Raw genomic sequence first — 12,406 nt, 5'->3', positions numbered from 1 at the left:
CCTCTGTTTCCTTCTCTGTCAAATGAGCGTCTTGGCCCCTAAGCGTCCCACAAGGTGGGACCTCTGGGTACCCTGTCATTTTGTTTCTAAAGTCTAAAGAAAGCACAGGCCTTTGTGTATCCTCCTCTTGCCAGTGAAACATCAGCTGGATGCTCGCTCTGACACAGGCCCCCGCTTGACACATTCCCAAGGGCATCCTTGATGCCAGATTTGAGAGATGGCATGGTCTAGTGGAGAGGCAGCCTCAGAGCCAAGGAGAGGTGGGTTCGAATCCAGTCTCAGACATATACTGGTTGTGAGACCCGGGGCCCATCATTTCACCTCCTTGGCTCCTGTGTAAGATTACAGGCTACAGAGGAGGGGCTGACCTGTGCTAGTTGTCCTCCTCTTCCTTAGCTTCTGGGAATACACACCCAATGTCTGGTTTTCTTCCCTCTTGCACACCTCCTGTATATCCTTGTCTATGTACATATTATCTCATCTTGCTAAACTGAAAGCTTCCTGAAGGCAGGGACTCTTTCATTTCTATACTTGTAACCTCAGCACTTAGCACATTCCCCGACGCACTGTAGTTGCTTAATAAATGCTTGTTGAATGACCGATTGAATGATGCTCAAATTCTAGGGGATGAATCCTTGGAATCTGGGCTCATATTCCTGGTCAAATGGTATGTCTCTGTCCCTTCCTTTATGATGAGGGGAATGGAACCTCAACATTGTCCAGGGGCTCAAAGACCCTCATAGCTGGACATACTTAGAGTCAGGGGATTGCCAGTGTCAGGAGTGGGGGGGACCTTGGCATCATTTAGTCTAATCCTTTCAATGAACATCGCCCCTCTGATGGTTAACCCGGGTTCTAGGAGCAATGCCTTGAAAGGCTCTCCATTATTTTGGAGGCAGCAACATTCTGTGTGTGTGTGTAGGGGGAGTGGGGGGTATTTTCAGAATTATAGATTATATCCTTAAAGTTGGAAGGCTGCTCCTCCCCTCCTTCCCAAATTGCAGTTTCTATCTGGAGCTCTAGGGAAGAGTCATCTGATTTTAGTCTAACGTGTATGTCTCAGTTCAAAATGTCTAGGGTCTGCTTTCAAAAGTTCTTGGGATTCTCTTATCAGAGCTCTCAAGCCTTCTGCTGGTTTCCATCTGATCATCCTGCAGAAGACATGGTTCAAAGACACTTTAACACCAACATTCCATCACCAACAACACACAAGATAAGCCCAACCTCTTTAGGAAGAACAGGCACTGCAGGCACGAGTCCATTGGACCAACCCCCCCTCCCCCTCGACCCAGTTTCCAAGGGCTGGCCTCACCAGTTCTTTGTAAAGTGGTTTTGGGAGGGTATTTAGGCACAGACAGCTGGATCATTAGCCTATTCTAGATGCCACAGTGGAATGACAGGAGGTCTGGGGTCTCAAACAAATCAGGGACATGGAAGTACAAAGAAAAACCAAGATGACGACCACAGTCAAACACGAATCACTTTAAGGGGGATGGGGAGGTCCAAAGGAAAGGTTATAAGGAAAGAGGGACTTAGAGAAAACAAGAGTAGATAGAGCAGGAAAAAATCAGAAAACAGAAAAAAATTTAAAAAAAAATAAGGGTACAGACCAAGCAAGTGCGGAAGAGAAAAGTGAGGTTATACCTAGTGTCATTTCCGAATGAAATGCTATAGGTGGGAGGCAGCCCAGGACACATACACGGACACACACAGAAGAAATTAAAATGTCAGAAAACACTGTCCAAATGGTGTCCATTGAGAAGAAGCTAACTCCCAAAAGTCACCAAGTGTGGACATGACAAAATGGGAGCCGTGTCCAGTCACGGGCTTTGGTGTGGCCAGAAGTGTGGAGGAATGTGCACCAAGAGGTGGCCAGATATGGTCAAATAGGCAAAGCATAAAAGCCTCATTTCATTTCCCAAAGCCCCAAACCTGGACAGACCATTCGCATTCCATGTCAAGGAGGCTGGAAGAGGAAAGAGCTAAGGGACCATGTCCATGGAGTTGCGGATGCATCCAAATGGTCCTTCTGTTCTGCCCCCTCCCTTTACCACCACGCTACAAGAGGTGCACGTTCTCTGGAGGGCCAGAACAAGATCTTGTGGGGCTCAGGATAAACGTGACTCCAAGGTGGGAAGACATTCAGGAGTTGATTTCCACCACCAACACCAACACAGAGAAAGACTTCATTTCCAAGATAGGCATATCAACACCAATGCTAATAAGCAGCGTTAAAGACATGGACAGTCAGAGAGGCCTAAGAGCCCAAGGGCTGAGGACCTCATGCGGTGAAGAATTTAGAAGCAGTCATGGAACAGTCCATTCAAAGAGACAGGAGAGAAAAGTACGATTATCCATAAGACAGAGGACAACATGTCAGAATTGGAAGTGACCTTGTGACCACCCAGACCAAACCAAGCTTGAATGATGATCATTTACTAAGTCATCACCTGCTCTTTGCTTGGAGACTTCTAAGGAGTGGAAACTCACTGCCTGCCAAGGCAGCTCACTCTACTCTTGCATTAGGAAGCTTTCCTGCTAACCTGGACTCTCTGCTGCTTCTGCCCATTGCTCCTAGTTGTGTCCTCTGGTGCCAATGGCCCTCCCCAAACTTGAAGACAGACATCTCGACCCGTCTATGCTGTTACGTCTGTAAGTTAACAGCCTGGTCTCCTTTGCCCCATCCTTGTCACGCAGGGTTTCCAGCCCACCTTCCTTTACACATAATCTAACTTGTCAATGTCCGGCCTGAAACGGGCCATCCAGAAATGAAACAAACCAACCAAACAGCTGGCTTTTCAGCTGAGGTCTAGCCAGGTCAGAGTAGAGAGGAATGGTCATATTCTTCTCCCAGAACTCGTTTTGTGGTTTACTGTTTGGGCTCCGTGACTCAGGACATCCCTATCCTCAACAATACCCTTTTCTCAGGGTTCTCCCCAAAAAGTTGCATTTTCCATGGGCTCTCATAGCCAGATGGGACCTCGAAGGCAGCCACTTGATCTGTTCCCCTCATTTGACTGTCTTCCTAGCATGCCTGACTTTCAGATCTTAACCAGAGACCCAAGGATTCTAGTCTTTCTCCACTTCTCAACAGAATGCCCTTGAACTCCTGGAGGTGGCTACTCTGTTTTGTTTGTTTGTTTATTTTGTTTGTTTTTCTCCTTAAATCTCTCTGCTGTCACTCAGCCCTGGGCATCTAAGCCTGCAAAGGATTTTGACCACTAGATACAAACACTTGGGGTCTTGTGGCCAAAGCTGTCTCTCTCTTCTCCACCTGTCGTATTGGCCTTTCCCCTCCATCAAATAACTCTGATATCTATCTCCAAATTAGTCCAACCTCACTTTTCTTCCACTCTCCTTCCCCCAGCCCTACTGATCAAAACGGGCCTCTGCTGTTCCTTGACCAGTGAAACAATAGATTTATACTGAACCACAATAGACAGAAACAAGAGAATAACCCATTTTCAGGGTTGTTCAGGAGGAAGAAACAGACAATGGAAGAGACACCCCTTTGCTCAGTGGGCCATGTTTACTTTAAAACATGCCAAGCCTCAAGTTCAGGAATTTGAATTTGCAAGGAGAACTGTCCATGACTTTGAGCCAACCAACCACCAGTTGGTACTGGGCAAGCTTCCTACCCTTTCTGGACACTCATATTTTTCCCAATCCAAAGCTTTGCTCTGGCAGAGGATGGTGCTAGTGATCAAAGGTGACTAGACCCTGCTGATCTACCTGGCCTTGATCTCACGGCATGATGGGGAGTCAAGAACCACGGTGAGCTTTGGCTTTTCAGAGCTGCTGATTGCCTACCACATTCCCGTCATCCTCTCTTGTTACTATGTCGGAATGCACATTGTTTAAAGCTGATGTACAATATTCGAGAAAGATTCTTAGGAAATCCACCTCAAGTCCATTTTGTTGCTTCCCTGAAAATGAGCAAATGGGAACCAAGAAATGACTCGGTGATGCCTTTAATCCCTAATCGACTTTGTGTAGGCGGCATCATTAAGGAGGGGGACAGCTCAACGATGTGACTCAACTGAGCCATCATCTGGGCTCTGTGGAACATGCCTGAAAGTTCTTTCTGTTCTCCATCTCCTTCAAGGCTGGAGGAGCCCCCCCCCCAAATAACAACCTGAGGGGTGGAGCAAGGGAGATCCCACAAAACAAGCCCCAAGATACATGAGAGTCAAATATCAGCTAATTGTAGTCAGCTTTTGGCATTCCGGACTGACGGAAGTGGGCGCAAGAGATTGTCTTTTGTGGTGTAAAAGGAAATGTGTCAGATCAGGAGAACTGGATTTGAATCCTGCTTCACTAGTTATGTGACCTTGGGCAAGTGACTCCCTCTGTCTAAGCCTCCATTACCTCACCTGTAAGATGGGGACATGTGTCACACTCACTGTCTATCCTACAGAGTTGTGTCCAGAGTGTTTCTCAAACTTTAAAGGGCTGTTGAAAGATGAGCTGGTCAGAGTCAGATATAGGATGAGAACCCAGGCCTTTAAACCATAGATCTAGGGGACTCTGCACAGTGCCCTCAAAAGTGGGGTTGCCTCCTCTGTAAAATGAGGGAACTTCAGCTCTAAAACGACGATGCCGCTAAGTCATGGGGATTCTTTGCCTCTAATTAACAAACCTGAGACTTCGCCTGAGAAGTCCCCTCTTTCTCCTATGTGATGTAATAGGGGGAATAGTCTAGTTAGGAGACAGCCGTAGCTCATGACTGCTGAGGTCTGTGTTAGGCTAAAGAGGGGCTTTTGGAAGGATGGGAAGCCTGGACCCTCAGAGAAGCCACGTGCCCTCAGGCTGCCGTGGATGGAGATGTCTGGGTGTTGCTGTTCTTGTAGCATGGGTCAGTTTGGCTCAGGTGACAGAAACAGAAGTCGTCCTTGCCACAATAGCCCTATGCCTGTGGCCAACATGAGGAGATTGCTAGACCAGCAGGGGCTTTATTACACATGACAAGGGGTTGGCTACTTCTGTCCTGTATCCACACACTGGGCCCTCTGATCCACAGGAGGGAAGCTGCCCCAAGTAGCCACCTGGAATGGGGCACTAAAGTCCTGGCCAGCACCTCCGGAGGGACGTTTTCTTGGCTGGCTGTGACTCCTCAGCGAAGTTCAAACCAGAAGTCAGCTTGGGGGAATGGTCAGAGGGCTAGACCACCCGCCGGAGGAACTCAATTCAAGGCTGGCTGTGTGACATAGGACAATCTGCTTTTTTCTGGGTCTCAGTTTCCTCATTTGTAAAGTGAGATGGCTTCTGAGGTCCTTCCAGCTCTCTACCAAGACTTTGAGGATCCCAGATATTTCCCTATTCTGGGCCTCAGTCTGTCCATCTTTGATTTGGGAGTGTTAGACTGGATAATCTCTAGGGCCTTTCCAATTCTCAAACACTGTGAGTTTCCTGAAGGGGTAAAAGTCTCCAGAGGAGTCATGTGAGACACAATGAGACTAGTGGCCATGGGGTGTTTTGAGATCCCCAGAGGTGTTCCCTTGAGCAGAGCTCTGCTCCCCTACTCAACCAATGCTAGTGGCTTCTACAGTTGACTAATCTACTTCTTGGTTTGCTTTGAAAGCCCTCACCAGCCTCAGCGAGACTCCCAGGCCTCCTGCACTCTGGGCTCTCTCTCAGCTCCTCTTCTTTCCTCCTAATCTCCTAGTCCTCTCATCTCCTCTTCTTCCTCCTGACCCCAGGGCTCCTCTCTTCCTTCAGTTATGTTTAAGCTGGACATGTGGATGTTGGTCCTCATCTTCTTCCCCATCAGAAGGTGAGCATTCTCTGCCTTTGTATCCCACGTTCCAAGTACAGGAGGTACTTGATAGATGCTTATTGGTTGAAGAGGCTTCTAATCCCTCCACATCCAGAGTCTCACAAGGACCCCTGTGAGGCAGGTACCATAGGTATTATTATGCCCATTCTACAGATGAAGAAACAAGCCCTGAGAAGCCATGAGTTGCCCAAGGTCTCCCCGCTAGTGGGCATTGGAGGCCCCATTTGAACTTGGCTTGTGCTGACATGGAGAGCAGGGTTCTTTCCACTCTGTGATGTTGCCTAGCTGGTTCAGAGGTGGGGCAAGGACTGCTGGGGTGGTCAGCTTTCTCCGACATACCTCTGAGCCCCCACCTTGCCCTCAGTCTTGGATGTTCCCAGATCTCACTGTTATCAAGACTTTAAATGGCCCTGAGACTTTGTGGACCCCTGTATTTAGAGCTAGGAAGGGGCAGTGAGGGCATCTGGCCCAATCCCCTCACCCATTTAAGGGGGAAGCAGAGGCTGGCTTTGCACCGGGCAGGCATCCTGACTCCAAGGCCAGTACTCATTCTACTACATCCCATTCCAGTGAAGATAAGAAGAACAATGAGGATTCACACATACAACATCTATAGCAATTTGAGCCGGAACCCTGGGCTCATTCTGCCATCCTGCCTCAGCCTCCTCCTGGCTGGGTGACCCTGGATAAGTCACTTCCCAGGGCCTCAAATAACTCGAGGGGGAGATCTGAATTGGTGCAGGGAGTGTCCATGCTGGGACAGGCACATTCACTTTGTGCAGTCAGTACCTCCCATCTGATCTGTCCCATTTTCCAGATGAAGGCTGGCTTACCAGACATATGCTAGCTAAGGCCCCAGAGAGGTGCATCACAATGGGGGCCCCTTGAGGCCAGGGACTATTTTGGTCTTTCTTTTCATGTGCTTAGCACAGCACCTGGCACAGAAGACACCGGTTAGCTAATGCTTGCTGACTAACTGACCAACCTCCTGTAGTAACTCATCCATGTGGAGAATGAGGTAGGCCAGAATATTAACCCTGACCACAACATCCTCCTTTTTTGTGGGCAATGGGAGTTAAATGACTTGTCCAGGGTCACACAGCTAGTAAGTATCAAGTGTCTGAGGCTGGATTTGAACTCAGGTCATCCTGAATCCAGGGCTGGTGCTTTATCCACTGCACCACCTAGCTGCCCCTAACATCCTCCTTTTGACCCACCCCTCTCCCTAAGTAACAGAAGCTTCAGTCAGAATGATGGTCCAGGAAAAGGAGAGGAAACTCGTAAAGCCAAAACAATGCAGCGATGGTCAACAGCCACCGGGCTGGTCCTGCCCTTTGGTCCTCCAGGACACCAGGCTCAACTTTCCCTGAACCTCCTTTAGGCACTAAGTAGAGAGGGAGGAGTGGGGTGCAAGAACAAGGGGCAGATGCCCAAGGGCAGTCTCTCCATTGGAAAGGAAGAGAGGATGAAGCTGGGAAGTTCCTCTCAGGGGAGCATAAGCCCCCTGAGAGCAGAACTGGGGCTTTGCCCTGGACCCAAATACCCGTTGACTAATGGCTGGTTCTAGGAGGTTGGAGAGGTCCTCCAGGGCAGGGACTAGCTCTGTTTGCCTTTGAGTTCCAGGGCAGTTGATGCTGCTTCCTTTCTGTCCTCAGTAAGTGTCTCTCCAAGGGCAGGGGAGGATTCATTTTGTCTTCAACATCTGGCAAAGTGAAAGCTCAGTATGCATTTGTTGGATCGGGGTGCATTGTCTTGTATCAAGAGTGGGCCAAGGTGTGGTACAGGGAGTAAGAGATCTGAATTCAGGTCTTCACTCCATCACTGACTACCTGGGAGACGCTGGCTCCGTGCCACTTGGCGATCCTAAGAATCCTCCGAGTCTTTCCCTCTTTCATTTAAATCGATGGGGTTGAGTTGATATTCGTGTGTGTCATGATCAGTTCCATCAACATTAGCTTGAATTGCTGCTGTTTTTATGGGATGAAATCCAGAGTCAGAAGAGATCTTAGAGCAACCTTAGAAGTCATCTTGTGAGGCAGCTGGTGGCGCCATAGGCTTCAGAGCCCTGGGGCAGGAGTCAGGAGGACCTGAGTTCAAATGTGACCTCAGACACTTAATAGCTGGGTCACCCTGGGCAAGCCTCAATTTAGTCCACTGTAAAACGGGGATAATGACAACATCTACCTCCCAGGGTTGTTGTGAGGACCAAATGAGGTGATATTTGTAAAGTGCTTAGCACAGTGCCTGGAACATGGCAGGTACCTGTTCTCTTCCTTTCTTCCCCATTCCTTCATTTGATCCTCAGAGAAGCTCTGTGAAGCAGGTGTTTATCATCCATTGGGGAATCCAAGTCCAGGTCTCTGTCAACATTCCTAAGAACTGTGTGGGGGTGGGTGGGTGAGTGAGGCACCTAGAAACAGTAACACTGAGGTTTAGCAAGATCTGAAATCTGACTTCCAATTAGGATGGGAAGATGGTGGAAACAGTATCAGACCATCTCATCCAACACAGAGTGAGTGGTTTCCAGGAGAGGGAGAAGGATGTGGAGGGCGTCTTAGCTGCGTCGATCTCTCTGTAGAGCAGACTTTCTGAGGCCAGTCGTTAAGGTTTATCAGGCAGCTTTTTTGGACTCCATGTTCCATATTACATCCTCCAAACCTTTGGTTAATATTTTTTAAAAGTATTACATCAGATATTTTTACTTGCAAAAGTCCTCGATCAGAACTTCAGAGCTGTTCTAATAGATTGGAAGCTGTTTGAAGGCAAGGCCAGTTTCCTTTGCATCAAATACAAATGCCCCTGGCATTCCAAGCTCTTCCCAGCCTGGTCCTTTCTCCCTTCCCAGTTTGTTTTTCCTTTTTAACCCATTCTCCCCGGCCGCGCCCTCTACCTGCAGCCAGAGTGGCTTATTTGCTATCCCTCACATGCCACACTCCTCCCCATCTTTGCCCTGACTGTTGTTCTCCAAGCCTGGAGTGCTCTCGCTCCTCCCTGGCCTCCTTCAGGACTCCGCTCACAGCCCACCTTTGGCAGAAAGCCTTTCCTGGCCCTTCCCCCACCCCCAGCTGGGAATACTCTCTCCTCTAAGGTCATGGCTTTGCACGGATTTTGTGCTGTCTGCACAATTAGAATGTAAGCTCCTTGAGCACAGACTCATTTCACTTTTGTCTTTGTATCTCTAAGGCTTGGCACAGGGCCCGGGGCTCGGCAGCCACCTTAATGCTGGCTGACTTGATTTTATCTTTTAATTCCCCGCACCAACCACAGTGTCTTGGACACAGCAAGTGCTTGATACGTGCTGGCTGACTTCTAGAAGAACAGAGGAGTGTAGAGCTTGAATGATACCTCTCAGGTGGGCTGGGTGGGGGGAGATGCACCAGCATGAGCTTTTCCTGGTGCACATCACATCCGACCGGCTACCTCTGTACTTATGGAGGAGCCCTTCCTGGGTGCCCTTCCCTTGCCTCACACAGAGCTCATAACACCGACACCCCCAACAAGGCCTGTCCTACCCCCCCTCTCCTCTCACCCCTACATATGAACATACGAATGCTCTTCCTCTTGAAGTAGCTTTGCCCGAATATGTAACTCCCTCAGTAGCCTGTAAGCTTCCCGAGAAGGAAGACTGCTTGTTTTTGCTCTCTGTGTCTCTGTCTCTGTTTCTTTGTCTCTGTCTCTGCCTCCCCTCTTCTCCTCTCTGTCTCTGTCTGTCTCTGTCTCTGTGTCTCTTTCTGTGTCTCTCTGTATTTACGTCTCTTTAATCGTCTCTGTGTGTCTCTTTCTATATGTCTCTGTCTCTCCCTCTATGTCTCTCTCCCTTCTCTCCTGTCTGTCTGCCTCTGTCTCTCTCTGTGTCTCTGTCTGTCTCTGTCTGTCTTCCCCCGCCCCCCATTGCTTAATACATAGTACTAAAGAATGCTGAATTGAATGGACTCTCTAGTATTGCTCTGAGGTCAGTCCAGGGCTCAGTATAATGAGGAGGCAGAAATGGTCCACCGCACTGCTGGAACAGTCTTACCAATCAATGGTGGGAGTTCTACTGCAGCCTCCGGTTTTAGCAAGTCATATGAGTCATTTTCTCATCCTAGGTAAACTGAGGCGCGAGGTTCATCAACTAATAGATAGTCTGGAGATGACCTTTGAGGCCATCAATTTGTACTCCCGTCATTCTAGGGATGAGGAAACAGTCACAGACAAGTTCAAAGACTTGCCCAGGGACACACAACTGGTAAGTGTCTGAGGCAGGTTCTGAACCCAGGCCTTCCTGATTCTAAGCCCAGGGTTCTATCTACTGGTCCACGCAGCCTCTACTCATTTTCTTCACTTTCGCCCTTTGCTTTCTCCCAATTCTCACCATTTTGGCTGATTGAGGAATATTTCTGAGCATGGTTATCTGCTATCATCCAAAGGGTACTCAGTGAGCCTTTGGCTTCAATGCCACAGAATATGGAGGAATGGAAACCAAGGCAAATGGGACCATTTTCATATCGTGAGAGCAGAGCAATGGATCTGGAGCTAAGGGCTTTCCTCTTTAAAGAAAAATCCCCGGTGGGCAGCTAGGTGGCACCGGCCCTGGAGTCAGGAGGACCTGAGTTCAAATCTGACCTCAGACACTTGACACTTACTAGTTGTGTGACCCTGGGCAAGTCATTTGACCCCAACTGCCTCACCAAAAAAGAAAGAAAGAAAGAAAGAACAACAACAACAAAAAAAGATCCCCGGAGCAGGAGAGAGAAGAGGACAGAGGCCATTCCTAACCCCTTAGGTGGACAGCTCCCTCTAGGCGATGCTGAGAAATTTTCTACTTTTAGGGAGAAGCCCCGGCTTGGAGCCAACCTGCAAACTCACTTCCTGTCCTGCCCCTTTCTCTGTCCCTTCAGGGCACTGTGGCGCCAGCTGAGCCGGGGCCCAGGGGAGCCCCACAAAATGAGGGTCTCTTTAGGGTCCCCGTTGGAGCTCTCTGCTGCCCCATCTACCAAGAGAATTCCTTGTATCTTAAACGAACTATTTCCCTCCTGAAACAGTGATCATGGAATTGAGGTCAAACTTAGATCACCCAAAGGCATTTTTGTCCTTTTGCCTAATAGGAGCTGCAGAATGTGGTGAGGGATCATTTGCAGTTTGCAGGGCAGCTATCTGGTGCTGGGGTTTGGGCATGGCGCATTCCTGCGGAGTGTGCTGCCCCCTCTTGGACAAATGGCCGGATCAGTTTATGGGGCTCTCAAGGGGCAGCTTTGAGAGATTTTGAATAAGGGGAGAAAGACTAACACACGACTTGGCACAAACCCTGCTGTGCCAGCTCTGGTGTTCACAGGGTGCCCTGCTCCTCCCCAGAAACATCATCTACAAAACTGCTTGCTTCATGGCTACAACAGAGAATATCCAGAATATCTTTGGTCTGGTCTCTTAACAACTTCAAGCAGGGATTGACAAGAAAGTTCTCCCCCGGCTGCATTATCCCCATGGCATCTATTTGCCCAGCTGGCTATCACTTTCACCCATCTATCCCAGACAGTCCAAGCTGCTCCTTTCCTCTCTCCACTTTCCACAAAGTATGGGTGCCATGGGTTAGGTTTGGATTCTTTGGACAAAGTGCCTCCCCCCCTGCTGCCCGTGTTCAGCTCAGCCCATGCCAGCCTCACATGCAGCCAGAGCCTCGAAGCACTCCTTCCAGGGCCAGGGGGGGGGGAAGGAGGTGAGTGCTTGGGATGGGGGAGGAGGCGTGTGGAGAGAGGGGGGCCAGCATGTCTCTGCAGAAATGAGAGCAGCAAAGTTGGGGTGGGAGTGAGGTAAGAAATCAGCCAAAAGGACAAAGGAAAAAAAAAGAAATCAGCCTAAAATAAATAAAGAAAACTTAAAGAAAAGGGGGAAAATGGAAAAAAGATGACTGAAGAATCAGAGGAAGGAAGGAAGGAAGGAAAGCCAGTTTCTCCAGGTGCAAAGGGCAGAAAATTAAAGAAATAATCAGTGAGGGAAGGGATAGATAACAAAGGATTGGGGACAAGGGAGGAGGGAGAAGAGAGGAGAAAGGAAAATGAGGAATAGACGGGTCTAAATGAAAAAAAAAAACCCAAGGGAAACAAAGAATACCTAGGCATGTCCGCATCAAGAAACTGCCTGCGGAAACACAAAACATCATATGGTTAGTGTGGGTTCAAATGGTCGGCGGCGGGAGCAGCAGGGGCAGCGGCGGGAGGGATGATTCGTGAAGCCACATTGGAGGTGAGGTTGTCCCCCAACCCAGGCCCACCCCAAGCTGGAGCGGAGCACAGCCAAGCCTTGGGGCCCCTCAGCGAGGAGGCCATGGCAAGGAAAAGTGAGCAGGGAGCCTCCGGAACTACGGAGCAGAACGCAAGCTGAGCATCTGTGGTGGAAGCCAGCCCTGGTGTGGGAAAAAGGCTTGGGACCCCCAGTCTCTTTGCTAGACCAAGTCCCAGGAGAACAGGAACCCTGCTCTCTCTAGGCCTTAATTCCCCATGCCAGTTATGGCAGAGTCCCCAAGAGCCCTAGGGCAGCCTGATCTCAGAGCTCAGCCCCGAGAGTTTTGGGGGTAGAAGCATAAAAACCTGGGTTTGGAAAGGACCTCAGAGGTCAGGTCCAAACAGCATCTGAGCAGGGATCTCCTCTACA

The 12,406-nt window shown here is 49.3% G+C and overlaps 1 protein-coding gene across 17 annotated transcripts in view; it reads right to left on the bottom strand.

The window, feature by feature from the left end:
* The window catches only part of KIF1A (kinesin family member 1A), a 186,739-nt gene that overhangs the window by 23,598 nt on the left and 150,735 nt on the right, over positions 1 to 12,406 (bottom strand). For 7 of the 17 annotated variants that reach the window (XM_043994534.1, XM_043994542.1, XM_043994536.1 and 4 more), the window contains one exon: positions 11,867 to 11,893. The exons of 6 other annotated variants lie outside the window; for them this stretch is intronic. In XM_043994534.1, coding sequence (XP_043850469.1) covers positions 11,867 to 11,893 — 27 coding nt within the window. Of the gene's footprint in view, positions 1 to 1,644; positions 1,669 to 11,866; positions 11,894 to 12,406 lie in introns of all 17 variants that reach the window. 4 more of the 17 variants (XM_043994535.1, XM_043994543.1, XM_043994546.1 and 1 more) reach the window with 1 other exon arrangement.

Source organism: Dromiciops gliroides, chromosome 3 (assembly GCF_019393635.1).
Source record: "Dromiciops gliroides isolate mDroGli1 chromosome 3, mDroGli1.pri, whole genome shotgun sequence".
Classification (NCBI taxonomy): Eukaryota; Metazoa; Chordata; class Mammalia; order Microbiotheria; family Microbiotheriidae; genus Dromiciops; species Dromiciops gliroides.
Note: the sequence above shows the minus strand (reverse complement) of the source record. Positions and strands in the feature narration are given on the sequence as shown.